Here is a 17066-nt window from a genome sequence, read left to right as displayed (position 1 = left end):
AACGTCTTTCAGCTAGGCGCAGAAAGTGTATATCAAGTATTATCAAAGGGTGGTGCATCTACAGCGGGGTTTGGAGTTTTCTCAACCATGCATAGTATATTGGATACATAAGTTTCAGCGTCTCCCTTTTCATTAGTCTTGGGCTTGCTACTCTCATCGAACAAATTTTCGAGAACAAGCCAAGCATAGTTATTTTCTAGTGCATCATTCATAGCTAGGAGTTTACATGGTATTGGTGCTTTGATCTCCCCACCATCATTAATATTATTAGTGTACCTTATTCTATCCATGTCCATTTTTTCAAGGAGACCAACAAAATTAGTATGAGAACCAAGCATATTAAATTTAGCAAAGACCCTTCTAGCCTCTCTTGCTAGACCACCAAATTCTCTAAGAAGGGTTTCTAAAACAAAATCTTTCTTTTCCCCCTCTTCCATATCACCGAGTGTAAGAAACATATGTTGGATTATAGGATTGAGATTAACAAATTTACTTTCCAACATGCGAACTAAAGCAAAGAAGAAGCAATTTCATAAGTAGGAGCAAGTTCTACCAAGTGTCTATCTTCAAAATCTTCAACGGTACTAACATGACTGAAAAATTCTTCTATATTGTTTCTCCCAATTATTGACCCGCGTCCTACCGGTATTTCTTTTGTGGTAAAATTAAAAGGAAACATGATGAAATAAGTAAAGTAAATGCAAGTAAACTAATTTTTTTGTGTTTTTGATATAGCAAACAAGACAGTAAATAAAGTAAAGCTAGCAACTAATTTTTTTGTGTTTTGATATAATGCAGCAAACAAAGTAGTAAATAATAAAGCAAGACAAAAACAAAGTAAAGAGATTGTTGACGTCAGAAACCCCCTGGCGGGCAGAGACGGTCAACACGGTAGAGCCGGGAACAACTAGGGCTGCGGCTGGCCCCAGTCCCTCTGAGCGACGGCCCGCAAAGCCTCCCCGGTCGCACGTCCGATGTTTATCACAAGGGCGTGCCACCCGACCTATACCCGGTCGAGAAGGTGTGGATGATGCCTCGCTTAGTTTCCTGCAGGGCACACACGTAAACGTTAAATACGAGCCTCGATCGGCTCTCGAGTTATCCCGTGAATCGGCTCAAAGAGCCGATCCACCCATGATTCAGACGGGGTGTCCGAATATATGGTGGTCCCGCTTGATCAAGATAAAGCTAATGAGATCCACGACGATGTAGGGTTTTCACCGCATAATCGGATCATCCTACTCACGATTGGGCCTCGCGCCGCGCACGGTGACCGTAAGCCGATCCTAGACAGGGCCTAAAACCAACACGAGGTTGATCCTCGAACATCCTTTCTAGGGCTAGCAAACGCCACCCCGCACGCCGCCGGATCCTCCAACCCTTTGTAAGGCCTAACTATTGCGGATATTAAACTAATCCTTGATGAATCAAGGAGCAACCGTAACGGATCAGATCTACTAAACTATGATCAAGCGGGTGTCGCCCCTACACCTAAGATAGGTGTAGGGCGGCTAGACATGCAAGGGTTGCACTACGAAAGCATGTAATTCGAAGAACAATGCTAACCCTAACATGTCTAAGATAACTACGCTGCTCGCCATCAAAAACGCTTCAAAGCACGAGCAACGCATGAACAACGTGGGTAGGCTAGGCTGCCTAGATCGCAAGATGCGATCTAGGCAGCATGGTGCTTACCGGTAGAAACCCTCGAGACGAAGGAGTTGGCGATGCGCCGAGATTTGTTTGTGGTTGAACGTTGGTTGTTGTTTATTCCATAAACCCTAGGTACATATTTATAGTCCAGGGGACTTTCTAATGTGGGTGTGCACTAAACCGTGCACGGGTAAAACTCTAACTTCTAATCTTAGATACGATCTACTATGTTACAGATACACGGGCGGTCTAGCCCAACTTGGTATAAAAGGCCGATTCACGTATTCCTTCTATGTATATTCTTCAAATCCACCTTGGTCGCGGCCCACCTCTGACTTGGTCGAATTCCGGTGATAACACATGCTCCTCCGGTTTTGGAAATGACATTTCCAAAATCATTATGCTTTCTTTCGTCGGGTCATGTCGTAGGCAGACGTAACCGCCGCAGTAATCCTCATCATGACGCCTTGCCCCTTCCACTTCTCCACGTGGCCGCAAAACTTTCCTGTTGGGCAACATCTCCTCGGAAACTGCTGTGGCATTGAATCCCTCTCATATCCCCTTTATTTTAACCGTTCTAAACAGTTTTTCATCTCCTTCATCCTCCTCGCATCAGCACCAAAAACCCTTTGCGCCACCATGTCTTCTTCCTCCTCTTCCGAGCTCTCCTACGGGTCCGATTCCTCCCGCGAGACGCCGCCGGAAATCCGTGCCCCAGAAGAATGGGACGAGGAGAGCCACGCCTCCTCCATTTGGTCCGAGGACGACCAGTCCTTGACCAGCGGGGATGAAGATCTTCGGTTCCTCGCCGACGGGGAACTGGAGTCAAACAACGAGGACGACCAGTTCTCCTGGGACGGCTGCCCCACCTCTGAATAAGAGGAAGAGGAAGGCGACGGCGACGATGACTCCCTCGAGGGCTACCCGCCGGCGAAACGCCTCCGCATGTGGTGGGACGACGACAGCAGCGACGACGAAGACGGGGGTGAAGCCCCGCGCGAGGGCTACGGGAGTAGCGACGAGGAGCCCATCGGCAGCAGCGCCGATGAGAGTTCCGAGGATGATGAGGGCGTGATGGCCCGTAGATTAGGATCTACTAGCATAGGCCTTGTAGTAGTAGATTGGTCAATAGACCCTTCTTTTGTTCCTCCTTCCTTAAGCAATCGGCTCTTCCCTTGTAAGAAATCCTCTTTATTAATGAAGGAATTTCCCCAATTTGATTTTGTTGATTTCTTTTTAAACCGATCCTCAATGAGCCGATGATAACACATCAGGCCTTCATGAACTATCCTTCGTCCCTTTCGAATAATGACTTTGGGTTCCACCGGATTACCCTTGACAAAGGTCACGACTCAGGATTTAGCCGATGGCCACCTAATCGGCTTTCCAAACAGAACATCTGCCAAGCCAGCTGCCCCCCGAGCCTCAGTCTAGACGACAAAGGTAGTAAATCAGCCAATTGTGCCGCCATTATCCTCAGGCCATAACGCGGAGCCAGCCGATTTTATCAGGAATCGACTTCCCAGAGCAGAGAGCCTTCAAGGTGGGCTACACGTCCAAGCTGCTCTTGGCCTTGACCTGATCTGCACGTCCAAGCTGCTCTTGGCCTTGTCCTTGGAGAGAGGATCTGAGCCCTTAAACTACTCCATTGAGGAGTTCTTCCATTAAAATCCCCCTTCGTGCTCCATTGACCCTCTGATCGTGACAGTCATTCCCCTTGAGTCGATGGCCATGCATCGGCTTTTATATCCTTAAGTCGATGTCTGCTGCATCGGCTGTGCTCGAAAATTTTCGAATTTTTTGGATTTTTTACGGCCGATTTACATTGGCCCCCATGCTTCGATACCCATCGACACAGGATGAGACGCTTCCATTGCATATCCTCGTGTTTTATCCTCCTGGGTGCCCCCCCGAGCCGATTCTGTCAAGAGAATTGATGGTATCGGCTCCGTCGGATTACAGCTTGAACCCGTGCGTAATGGATGGTGAGGATAATTTTGGCCGATTGCTGGAATCGGCCTCCACATTGCTTGCTCGGTGAACGTTTTGTAACGTCCCTTCATAAATCTTTTGGGGCCGATCACAAGGATTAGCCTCGCCGCGTTTGTTTATTGGTTCGCTCCAATTACATGGTTGGACCGGTGGATAAAACCAGCCCAATCTCTGACTTCATCATGTTGGAGCGCTTGCTGTCGTCCACCTTGAGTGCATCGTGTAAACGTGGAGCGCTAAGCTTTGTCGGAAGGACGAGCACCATGTTTGTGCCGCCGATGTTTCATCATCGGCTTTCCTTTGCTTGGGGCGCCACTCTTTTCTTTGTGGACGACCCTCTTCATCCAGTGGTTCGCCGAACCTTCGCAGCCTAGATCGGGCCTTGCCTTCCTCAACGTATGCAAGTGTAACCTCTCGGCTTCCTCCAGTGCCGCGCAATCGCTGAACCCCGCGTTTCGGGAACGGCCGAGTCCGTCAGGGCACCACCTTGGCCGGTGGTACCGTCTTCTTCTTCTTCTTGTCCCTCGTTTTCCGAATCCTCGAGATCTTCCCATCGAGGGGACTCAGCGCGTTTGCTTTGTGGTGGGAGAGGCCCTAAGCGCTCGAACACGGATACATTGGCTGCCTCCTTCTTCTTTCGGTTGCATTCTGGGCAATTGCCGATTGTTGGCAATCGGCCCATTCCTGAGTCCCAGCAGTGTCTGAAGAAGGGACAATCCCAGTGCCTGTCCTCGTCATCCCGCTCCCTTGCCTTTTCGTTGGCACAACGCTCGTGCTCCTCCTCATCGCGATTATGCCGACGATGTCTTCTGGCTTCTCTAGCCAAACAATCTCTTTCATCATCATTGCCAGACCATCGGCGTTGGTCATACTGACTCACATACTTGTTGAGGAGGTGATCGAGAGAGGTCGCCGATATCTTATGTTCTTCACTTCTCCCTCTCGTCACGTAGCGCTTGCCATCTTGGCGGAGCCGATCGCACGGAGCGGCTTCCTCTCGTATCTTTGCTATGAGAGCAGCTGCCCTCATCTCCATCCTTGCCGCCGTGGTGTCCGGATCCTACCATGTTGATACCGAACGAAGACCCCGGCCGGCAACCTTCGTGGTAAGTATACTCCACCATGTTAACGGCGGGGAAAGGGTGTGTGTCGACCTTCATGGCGTATCGGTTAAAAATCAACCGCCCATTTTCTATCGCCATCCGGATTTGCCGCCGCCACACCCTGCGGAATCGTTGGTGTTGTGGGAGAACGTGTTATGCCATTTGCGCATGGCTTTCCATTCAGCTCTTGCACCGTGGGGAACTTGTGGCCTTCGGGTACCTTTATATGCTTCTCCGTGAGTAAAAGATCAAAAATCCGCTCCGTCTTGGTCACGTCGAAGTCGAACCCTTTTGGAGGGCCTTGTGGCTTCACCCATTTGCAGGTCACGGGGCCCGTCGCTCGAGTCCATTCAGCCACTCGCTATCTCCCGATCTCCCGCAGCACCTTCATCTTCGTCCGCCTCAACCAAAGTCACCACCCGCTTGAATTTGTCCCGGTAAACATCCGGGTGGCGCCTGTTCATATGCCGACAGCCTTTTGCACCATGTGCGCCAACGAAGGGTAGTCTCGCTTGGGAGGCCACGTCCTTGATTGATGATGAGAGACCCACCACCGCCAACTCGATCGCTTCTTTTTCACTTATATGAGCCGAAAAGCATCGGTTCCTAATGGTCCCGAAGCGCCGGACGTATTCCGCCACCGTCTCCCGCGCTTCTCGTCGTACTTGCGCTAGATCGGCAATCCCAACATCGGAAGCCTCCCGAGTGATACCGCTCATGGAACTCGCTCTTCCAACTCGCTTCCAAGTCCGGATGGAGTTCGGTGGTAGCGATGTGTACCACCCGAAAGCCGATCCCGTGAGGGACCGTGCGAAGAACCTCACGCGCAACTCGTCCGACGCTGAGATCGTATCCAGCCGGTGCCAAATATCGGCTCACATGCTCGATGGAGCTGGACCCATCCGATCCACTAAACTTTGTGAAGTCCGGGAGCCGATATTTGGGAGGCAGCGGGATCAGTTCGTAGTTGTTGGGGTACGGCTTGGTGTAGCCGAACGCCTTCCTTTTTGGCATCATACCGAACCGATCTTTCAGAATTGCACAAATCTGATCCGCTGTGATGGCTGAAGGTGTCGAACCCTGAAGGTTCGCCGGGGTGGCATACTTAACCAGCCATGCTTGTTTTTCCGGTTCTAAGCCAACTGCAGGAGCTGGGCTTTGGAGGTTTGTCGGGGTGGCGTACTTAGCCAGCCACGATTGCTTATCAGGATCGGCTCCTAAAGTTCCTCCTGCCGTTCCAGAGGCCCCCGATATTGCCGCCCGGTTCGAGAGTGCCCGTGCGTTGCAGTGCGGTACGTATGCGCACGCGTATCCGTGCGGGATCTCCTTGGGTGCCTCAGGTAGGAATTGGTAGTCATTAGGATCACCACCAATCTTGTAGACGACGTATGCCGATGAGTTCGGCAGTTCCGGTGCTGCCCATGCGAACGGCCGGGGCCGGAGCGGCATCTCTCCCTTGAAAGTCCCCGCAGCCGGTCCCGATGGAGAATACCGGTGGCTCATGATTTCCTTGACGACGCGCGAGCGACACGCTCCAAGGTGTTCACCAGTGCTCTCGCAGTGGCGGTGCAGCGAATGAGCCACCATGTAGTTGATTTCCGCCGCAGCCGACTCGGGTGCGTTCTTCCGACGGGGCGGAAAGGTCCACTCCATCGAGTGCGCCTTCAGGTGTGAAACCCTTCCACCCGACGCCATGGGAGCGGGTTCGGTGGAAGGAGCCGATGAGTTCGGCTTCGAGGACCTGCCTTGATTTCGTCATGCTTTTTCTTGAGCTCATCAGTGCGATCCTCGTACTTGACCGGAGCGTCTTCCGCCATCTCGGATGTAGACGGCGATGCGGCGGACGTCGAAGATTGTCCCACCGGGCGTGCGCGAATGTGTTGACGTCGAAACCCCCGGCGGGCGCAGACGGTCAACACGGTAGAGCCGGGAACAACTAGGGCTGCGGCTGGCCCCGGTCCCTCCGAGCGACGGCCCGCAAAGCCTCCCTGGTCGCACGTCCGATGTTTATCACAAGGGCGTGCCACCCGACCTATACCCGGTCGAGAAGGTGTGGATGATGCCTCGCTTAGTTTCCTCGCAGGGCACACACGTAAACGTCAAATACGAGCCTCGATCGGCCTCAGAGTTATCCCGTGAATCGGCTCAAAGAGCCGATCCACCCATGATTCGCACGGGTGTCCGAATATATGGTGGTCCCGCTTGATCAAGATAAAGCTAATGAGATCCACGACGATGTAGGGTTTTCACCGCATAATCGGATCATCCTACTCACGATTGGGCCTCGCGCTCGCGCACGGTGACCGTAAGCCGATCCTAGACAGGGCCTAAAAACCAACACGAGGTTGATCCTCGGAACATCCTTTCTAGGGCTAGCAAATGCCACCCCGCACGCCGCCGGATCCTCCAACCCTTTGTAAGGCCTAACTATTGCGGATATTAAACTAATCCTTGATGAATCAAGGAGCAACCGTAACGGATCAGATCTACTAAACTATGATCAAGCGGGTGCCGCCCCTACACCTAAGATAGGTGTAAGGGCGGCTAGACATGCAAGGGTTGCACTACGAAAGCATGTAATTCGAAGAACAATGCTAACCCTAACATGTCTAAGATAACTACGCTCGCTCGCCATCAAAAACGCTTCAAGACGAGCAACGCATGAACAACGTGGGTAGGCTTGTGCTGCCTAGATCGCAAGATGATCTAGGCAGCATGGTGCTTACCGGTAGAAACCCTCGAGACGAAGGAGTTGGCGATGCGCCGAGATTTGTTTGTGGTTGAACGTTGGTTGTTGTTTATTCCATAAACCCTAGGTACATATTTATAGTCCAGGGGCTTTCTAATGTGGGTGTGCACTAAACCGTGCACGGGTAAAACTCTAACTTCTAATCTTAGATACGATCTACTATGTTACAGATACACGGGCGGTCTAGCCCAACTTGGTATAAAAGGCCGATTCACGTATTCCTTCTATGTATATTCTTCAAATCCACCTTGGTCGCGGCCCACCTCTGACTTGGTCGAATTCTGGTGATAACAGAGATTGAGAAGTGGAGACTCCCCTTGCAGCGTGTCTTGATCTCCCCGGCAACGGCGCCAGAAAAAGAGCTTGATGGCGTGTATTTCACACGTTCGTTGGGAACCCCAAGAGGAAGGTATGATGCGCATAGCAGCAAGTTTTCCCTCAGAAAGAAACCAAGGTTTATCGAACCAGGAGGAGCCAAGAAGCACGTTGAAGGTTGATGGCGGCGGGATGTAGTTCGGCGCAACACCAGGGATTCCGGAGCCAATGTGGAACCTGCACAACACAATCCAAAGTACTTTGCCCCAATGAAACAGTGAGGTTGTCAATCTCACCGGCTTGCTGTAACAAAGGATTAACCGTATTGTGTGGAAGATGATTGTTTGCAGAGAAAACAAGTAAAACAAGTATTGCAAGCAGATTTGTATTTCAAGATTAAAGAATGGACCGGGGTCCACAGTTCACTAGAGGTGTCTCTCCCATAAGATAAAAGCATGTTGGGTGAACAAATTACAGTCGGGCAATTGACAAATAGAGATGGCATAACAATGCACATACATGTCATGATAAGTATAGTGAGATTTAATTGGGCATTACGACAAAGTACATAGACCGCCATCCAACTGCATCTATGCCTAAAAAGTCCACCTTCAGGTTATCATCCGAACCCCTTCAAGCATTAAGTTGCAAAGCAACAGACAATTGCATTAAGTATGGTGCGTAATGTAATCAATAACTACATCCTCGGACATAGCATCAATTTTTTATCCCTAGTGGCAACAAGACAACACAACCTTAGAACTTTCTCATCACCGTCCCGTGTGTCAATGCAGGCATGAACCCACTATCGAGCATAAATACTCCCTCTTGGAGTTAAGAGCAAAAACTTGGCCAGAGCCTCTACTAATAACGGAGAGCATGCAAGATCATAAACAACACATATGTAATAACTTGATAATTAACATAACATGGTATTCTCTATTCATCGGATCCCGACAAACACAACATATAGCATTACAGATAGATGATCTTGATCATGTTAGGCAGCTCACAAGATCCAACAATGAAGCACAATGAGGAGAAGACAACCATCTAGCTACCGCTATGGACCCATAGTCCAGGGGTGAACTACTCACTCATCACTCCGGAGGCGACCATGGCGGTGTAGAGTCCTCCGGGAGATGAATCCCCTCTCCGGCAGGGTGCCGGAGGAGATCTCCATAATCCCCCGAGATGGGATTGGCGGCGGCGGCGGCTCAGCAAGGTTTTCCGTATCGTGGTTTTTCGCCTCAGGGGTTTCGCGACGGAGGCTTTAAGTAGGCGGAAGGGCAACGTGGGGGGCCACACGAGGGCCCCACACCACAGGTCGGCGCGGCCAAGGCCCGGGCCGCGCCGCCCTATGGTGGCGGCCCCTCGTGGCCCCACTTCGACTCCTCTTCGGTCTTCCGGAAGCTTCGTGGCAAAATAGGACCCCGGGTTTTGATTTCGTCCAATTCCGAGAATATTTCGTTACTAGGATTTCGAAACCAAAAACAGCAGAAAACAAAGAATCGGCTCTTTGGCATCTTGTTAATAGGTTAGTTCCAGAAAATGCACGAATATGACATAAAGTGTGCATAAAACATGTAGGTATCATCAATAATATGGCATGGAACATAAGAAATTATCGATACGTCGGAGACGTATCAGGCACACGAGGCCCCAAGTGGATAGTTCTGGAGGATCAATGTCTCTGTGAGTCGTGGTCGACGGTGAGCCATGACTCCATCATCGGCGCCAACCAAAAGTACGGGAAGTATTGGGCGAGGATCAAGGTCGAGTTTGATGAGCGCAAGCTAATCAACAGCGACTACAACAAAGTGACAATGAAGAGGAGCCAAAAGGAAATGTCGACGCGATGGGCCATCATCCAGGCGTCGGTGAACATGTTCCATGGGTTCCATCACGAGGTCGATACCAGAGGCAACAGCGGCATCAAAGTCAGCGGCGTGGTACGACCCTTTCTTAGCTAATCTTTAGCGCCTACATTTTGTTCGACGATCTGTGATTGTGTTTCCTGTTGTTAGTTCGACAAGGTCATGGATATGTAGCGGAAGAACTCGGACGGGAAGTGCTATGGCAAGCTCAAAAAGAACGAGAAATGGCGGCTGACGCGTGTTTCGTTGTCGAAGGGGAAAGACGCCATTGATCTGGAAGCGCCGATGTCAACATCGGCAGGGTGTCCTATCGGCAACAAGGCTGCCAAGGCCGCCTTGGCCGACGCTGCGTCGATCGAGAAGACGCAGGCGTCAATCACGCAGTGCCTCACCGAGATCTCCTTGACCCTGCTCTCCCGCGACAAAAAGACCGACGAAAGATGGGCGGCGCTGCTCAAGAGGCAAGAGGAGAAGATGGAGCTCAAGAAACGCAAGGACGACATGTCCCTGTTGACAGTGTCGACGGAAGGAATGTCTTCTCGGACGCGGGCGGCGCACAACTTCTTCAAATACCAGAACCTCAACGACATTGAAGCCAAAATGGCGGCAGCCGAGGCAGCAGCAGCAACCCCAACCCCAGAGCAAGAGCCGGCAGACGCGCTGCGACAGCATCTGCTAGTACACCTAAGTTGGCCTCTGCCTCGAAGTTGGCCTCTGCCTCGGCGTAAGCGAAGGAGCATGCACACCGGGCAAATCACGACGAGTTACCGTCGGCGTCGGCGTCGCCGAGCCCTTCCCCTTCTTCTAATTTTTACGTCGGCTTGTAATATGGTCGCGCGCCCGGTACTTCAGCGAGAACGATCTCTTTTGAATGCAAACTTTTTGAATTTCTATATGTGGACGGGCGTTTGGGGGACGCGGCTAGGGAGCGACATCCCCAAACGCGGCACGAACAAAACACGTCCCCCAAACGCTCGATCCGGCGATGTTTGGGAGACACGGTTGAAGATGCTCTTAGGAACCAGTCGGAAAAAACTATCACCATACGAGTACTGTAAGTCGCAGTATTGGATGGATGCAGACTTTTTTTTTTAGCTTCAGTATTTGCTCCAAACCGAATATCAAAGAGATACAAAGATGCAAACAAGAAGTACATCGGAGAACTATTTACTTCAAACTGAATATCTAAGAGATAAAGATAAACACAGGACAGCTTAAACAAAACTTGATTTGCTATACTATGAATTAGAAGTACATCGGAGAACTATTTAAAAATTGCCCATCAGAGTAAACGCCAGCTGTACAGATAGGAACCTTTTCTCATATATACATGCATGAGAAGGTATGTATTCACCTCGCAAAACAGGCCAAGGGTTGCCTGAAAGAGAAAACGCAAGGACGAAATCCAGCTGCAAAAGAAAAAAGTTTCGTTTCATGAGATGAGGAACTTAAAAAATGTCCCTCCGTGTGAAGAATTGTTTTGATCGGCAGCTCAACGATATGTGTGTGAAAACCATCTATGCCGCAACGCTTCCCTGGCTGTTGGTCTCTTTCTGGGGTTAACTTGCAGAAGGCAAGACAGAAAATCAACAAACTTGGAGTCGGAGCATCGCAAGTGGCGCCGCAAGGAGGATTTCTCTGGTACCAAATACTCCAGCTGATCCGTCTCCTAGAATAAGAAGAGCAATGGAGTTGGAAAAATAAACGACGCGTTCTAAATAAATCTAGTGTGGTCATGATAACATTGGAAGTGCCATAGAACAAATGAGATCCTTATGCCAGGAGATGTTTATAGCAATGACAAACAAGTTTGTTTTTAAAGATTATGCGCAGGGATGGTGTTCACCTAATTGGCATAGTCAATGCGAATGAGGAGGGAACCAGATCCCAAAGAAGTAAAGACGAACATGGTTATCCCACGAGACCAACTGCGAAAAACACCTCCCGCAGCTACTAGAACACAATGATACAATTCCTCCACTAACAGAAGGCAACAGTTCTTCCAACTAGTATCTTGTTACTGTGAAGCTACTTATGCAGAGCATTTAAGTTTTTTGACTTTGATTTCTTCAAAACTCAAGATGTTCTATACAGCATAATAATTTCTTTTAGTTATGTGGCATAACAAAATTTAGAACAAAAGCTGCAATGTGAATAACTTCTATGGCAGCGTACTTGTGAACAATAATGTCACTGGCATTCACCATGCCAAGCATGTGGGATACAAAGAGGTCCTGAAGGCAGAACTAAGACTAGTTTTTCCAGATGACATTCAGAAATCCAAGGATTAGAATGAAAAACAGCACATAATTATGCTCCAACTAAAGTGTGCATACAGACTAAATTATGTTGATATCACGTTAAGCACATCGAAGTCAAACAAAGATTGGACAACAAAGTACCAAAATAATATTGGTTTTCTTATAAATATACTTAAAAGTGCTCCTGGTGGAACTTGTGATGTTTGACGAGACTGGCACAAGCTGAAAGAAGTGAACAAGATTCTGTACCTCATTCTTGTGGAAAAGGTCATACTCTTCTGTAAAGTACTTCTGAGTCTCCTGTCCCAATGCAAGCATCTTGGTGTCAATTGGGCCAACTATTCCAATTATCCGGGCAAGAATGGTTGACACTGATTCATTAGGAAAGAGCACCTGTGACATGTAGCCAGCGTCCTCAGTCACAAGGAGTCCTCACTCACAAGGAGTTCTACTTCTTTAGGAAACGGAAGAACATGCCTTTTTCTTGGACTATTAGAACATGGATATTATACAGACAGATGTAATTCTACCGGTACCAGGCATCTCATTAGCTTGTCAGTTCTTACTCTGGAGGTGCACCTCTGAAATTATTTTTCAAGTGTTTTGAACAAAGATTCTAGACACATTATCTCCAATTCATACTAGATCAACAGTTGGTTCTGTTATATATCAATGCTAGTACAAGGTCCTTCTTTGCTTTTGAATTAACTCTCTAGTTTCTACACACTTTCGTATTAACATCCTTAAGACCACAAAGGAAATCCTACTCAACCTGTGAAGGGTGGAAGAAGAACCTATAGCGTTCAAGTATGTTACAGTCTTCTTGGGATGAAGCAAGTGATTAAACAAGCACAAATAATAAGCCTCGATCAGAATCTTAACTGCCAGAGATTACGGGGATAAGTTAAAAAATCAGACATATATTAATTTTGTCGTAGATAATATTTGATTGTGATTGGATTAAACCATGTTATTGAAGATAAAATGTCGATATGCCTTGAGAATTCCATGTAAACCAAACAAAAATGGAGTTTAGTAAGTCAACATGTAAACTTACTTCACCAGTATACAGCTCAGCGAAGATGCAGCCAAGAGACCAAATGTCAATCTTCTGGTCATATGGGAGACCCAGAATGATCTCAGGAGCGCGGTAAGAACGTGATTGAACATATAGGATTAAGTTGTCTGATAAGAAGCAACTGCTTCCAAGATCAATAACCTTAATTTCACATCTGCTGTAGCTCTTCATCAGGATATTCTCAGGTTTCAGGTCACAGTGAACTATATTTAAATGATGCAAATACACCAAGGCTTCTAAGCACTGTCGAGCTATAGCCTGAAAACAAGGGAACGTCTCATTTTTTAGTATTCACATTTTAAATGAACTATATATTCTTAAAATATATTCCAGACTACCCAAAATTATCACTTGGAGAGAAAAATGGGAAAGAAGGGCCAAAACACAAATGTATCTTCCTTTAAAGCTACAGTGTACAAGGTCAGCTGCGAATGATTTGATATGGTGCCGGTAATTTTAATTTTTCACTGATGAGATAATTCATGAAATCAAAATGTATACAAGAAGGTTACAAAGGGTGCTTCAGTAGCCGAATAGACGGAGATGCTCTCAAGAAAAAGAAAATAGTCAGATACCTGTATTCTGGGCAATGAAAAGTAGACCTCATCACCAGACTCCTGGTTATACTTTTGAAATTCATATAGATTTGCCCGTAGTAATTCGGTGACAATGAAAAGATGTTCCTGTTGATTGTTTCAGCTGTCAGCATTATCCGATGTCAAAAATGAAATAAGTGCAGGAATTAATAGTTGACAGGCCCATAACTGAATCAGACATTGTGCATTAAGAGAATACATCAACAACAACATCAAAGCCTTTTGTCCGAACTCCCAAGCAAGTTGGGGTAGGCTAGATATGAAACCCATGAGGAAACGTATGGAAACCACAAGGAGAAAAGGACAAAAGAGTAAACTAAGATTGTGGCACATAGAGTGAGTATAATTATTTCCCTTTTACAGAAATTTATCTCCACAAATTGTAAGGTATGGTGTAAAAGTAAACCAACATTTTAATTGAATTTATCTCCATATCAATACCTGATAGTAGAAAAAATCATATAGGCGTAATATATGATGTGCATCTGCCGGATCATGTTTATTTACAAACTTAAGGAGCTTTATCTCATCCAAGCTCTGATCAAAGAAATCCTTGTCGTTTTTAATTATTTTAAGGCAGACATCCATTCCCGTGCAAAGATCGCGTGCCTGTACGACCCTGCTGAATGCAGCTGAACCAAGATATTCAGTGATACGATATCTTCCGGCAACAACTGAATCTACCACAATAGGAAATTCTTTGGTTTCTTCAAAGCCAGTCCTGCAGGAGAAGCTTATCATATGAGCATATGAGTACATCCAAATAACTATTAGGGAGCAGAAATAGTTAGAAAAGGTATTGGATAGTGAACCTGTTCTTCCGGTGGAAAATTCTCAGCTCAAATTCTTCATATTCTTGATGAAAAATAGAGCTTGCAAGATCAATGTCTGTTTTTGGACCTTCGCCGATTTTATGAGTAGTGGTATTTTGAACATTTGTATCTGCTGACCCAAAGTCGTCCATCTCATAAACATCTTCAGGAGTGACAATCTCAGGAAATGGATGCACGCTGTAACTACTCTTTAGAAGTTCTTTGTCATCGAGAATTTTCTCATCTGTTACAATGTCAATATCTAGTTCATTATTTACTCTGAAGTCAGGGTCAAACCTACAGCCTGAAAGAGATTACAAAGTTAGAATTGAACCACCTAGTCCACACGGGAAAAAAAAAGGAGTTCATATGCGAATAATAGTGAATTTTGGAATTACAAAGTCATGCAAATCTGGATCAGCCAAACTTTATCTTATTAAACAGCAAAAATCACATCATAATTCAAGTTTGTTATCAATGTTCTAGAATTGCAACAGTCAGGCGCTGGTACAAAATATATTGTCTGAATCTCTTCAGGAAACAACCCAGTTACGACGTCAAACTGAATCGTATGTTGAGCTTGTCAAAGAATTCTGCGAAACACGACAAATGATCCGGAAGAAAATGAAGGAGGCCAGAAGCACTTACTGTTAAGAGCATCTGGGTCTTCACCCAGGTACGGACTAAGCATCTGAAGTTCCTTCTCCAGCGCACTCAGATCAAACTCCTGGTCACCCCCGCTCCTGGAATCCAGTAACGGAGCGCCCTTGAGCGGGGCATCGTCATTGCGCCTGAACTTGAGCGCGTCTGTACCGCACTCGTCCAGCACCTCCGTCAGGTCATCCATGATCTGGTACCTCCCGTACACGGCAGACCAGGAATCACTCACAGACTCCAGACCATCCTTCTCCGTTTCCCCATGGCAGCACCTGCAGGGCGGCGACGTGTACACCTCCCCGCCCCCTCCAGAGCCTGCACTGTCCTTGCTAGGCGCGTGCCGCCGGCCGCCGTCGTCGCGTGTCTCGCTCCGCCGCGCGCCGGCGTCGGGGCCGATGATGAACTTGTCCTCCTCGTCGCCGTCGCCGCTCGTGTCGCTCCCCGGCGACGGCTCGCGGTGGAGCAGGCGGTCGTCGTGGAGCCAGCTGTTGTCGCCGAAGAAGAGGTCGGCCGTGTCGTACTCGCGCGCCGTGCGGAAGTCCACCTCCGAGGACGACGACGACGCCTCCGACGGCGCGCGCGGCGGCGACCATATCCCGTACGGATTCAGCAGCCCTGATCTCCACGCAAAACAAGGAAACCGAAACAGAGCCGACGAAATTCGGGTCAGAAACTCGAGCAAAAGCACGTATACTATACAGAGTTGACGAATGCGTCTCGTGGAGATCGAGATTTACAGCGTCAGTTGTCAGTTCGTCACATTCACGGACACGCCCGCGCTCACGGCGCGCGCGCGGGCGCGCCGAGGAGAGGGTTCGGCGCATTGGTGGGGGAATGGAATTTCCGGTGTCGCGGCCCGTACCTGAAGGCGAGGAGCTCGTGCTGAGGAAGGCGTCGGAGGAGGAGCTGGAGCACGGGCTGGCGAGCGCGGCCCGGGAGTCGGCGTAGGAGGCGCCGAGCCGCAGCGGCGGGAGCCGGGGGCCGTCGGAGTCGGTGGATTCGCCGCCGCCGCCCCTCGCGGCAGCGGCGGAGCGGGCCGCGAGGACGCCGTCCCGGAGCGCGAAGCCGTGCCCGGCGGGGAACTCCATGACGCCCTCCGCGCCAGCCGCCGTCGAATAAGCCAGCGAACTGAATCCCACAGTCACGCGCGCTCAGCGTGCCTCCGCCGCCCACCCTGCACCGCCATCATTTGAAGCGAGTGGACACCGTACGGGACGAGAGCGAGAGAGGAGCACTAGCAGAGCGAGGGCGAAGGAGCAGCGGCCGCACGGGATCCAAGCCAGCAACACGCAGCAGCGGCTGACAGGCGGGGCCCCACAGTCCAGCGAGTCGATGTCGGCGTCGGCCCGGAGGCCGCTGTCGCCGGTGGGTGGTCGGGTCACCTGGTCAGGGTGGCCGTGATCCGATGTGGAGGGAGCGGAGCCGTCATTATTGTCAGTCGCTGTTGCGCTGGACGTCCTCCCCTGCTCCGGTGGGGGGATTCTCTGCGCTGCGCTCGATGCTCGAATCGATCGTGACGGACACGGCGGACGGATCTACCACCAGCGGCCAGCCAGAGGCAACGACGCCAGATCTGCCGTGGCAGGCCCGCCTCGCATCGCACCTTTCCCGAGCCCGACCCTACCGTTCGATCGAGCCGCACCTGCTCCGGCTTTAGCGAGCAGCTGAGCATAATGGCGTCGCGTAGTACACATTCCAGCCGAGCGGCCGTGCAGTCGTGCAACTCGTTACCGGATGAATGATGCTCTGCATAATTGCGCGATATGTTGGTTTGGTAGATTTAAGAATTTGGTTTGGTAGATGAGCGTTGCAGACGTGGGACATGGCCTTTTGGAGAGATTGCAAAAAGCTTGGGATGCCGTTGAGTAGTAGTACAAACTAGCTTACTGATGAGTGAAGCTCTCCGACTGCAGTGGATTATGTTGCACTTATTTACAGTTCCTTTGATTCAAGTGAATTTTAAAGGATTTGGC

The 17066-nt window shown here is 49.2% G+C and overlaps 1 protein-coding gene across 1 annotated transcript; it reads right to left on the bottom strand.

The window, feature by feature from the left end:
- Nucleotides 1-10844: 10844 nt before the first annotated feature.
- LOC124648702 (DYRK-family kinase pom1-like) lies at nt 10845-16181 on the bottom strand. Its single transcript, XM_047188419.1, has 8 exons — nt 15956-16181; nt 15085-15708; nt 14437-14740; nt 14066-14345; nt 13604-13711; nt 13008-13286; nt 12200-12343; nt 10845-11358 (listed from the first exon to the last, which is right to left on the bottom strand). The coding sequence occupies exons 1-8, from the start codon at nt 16179-16181 to the stop codon at nt 11182-11184; spliced, it is 2142 nt and encodes a 713-aa protein (XP_047044375.1). The 3' UTR covers nt 10845-11181.
- Nucleotides 16182-17066: the final 885 nt, after the last annotated feature.

Source organism: Lolium rigidum, chromosome 4 (genome assembly GCF_022539505.1).
Source record: "Lolium rigidum isolate FL_2022 chromosome 4, APGP_CSIRO_Lrig_0.1, whole genome shotgun sequence".
Classification (NCBI taxonomy): domain Eukaryota; kingdom Viridiplantae; phylum Streptophyta; class Magnoliopsida; order Poales; family Poaceae; genus Lolium; species Lolium rigidum.
The sequence above is the reverse complement of the archived record's forward strand: the minus strand, read 5'-3'. Positions and strand labels throughout refer to the sequence as shown.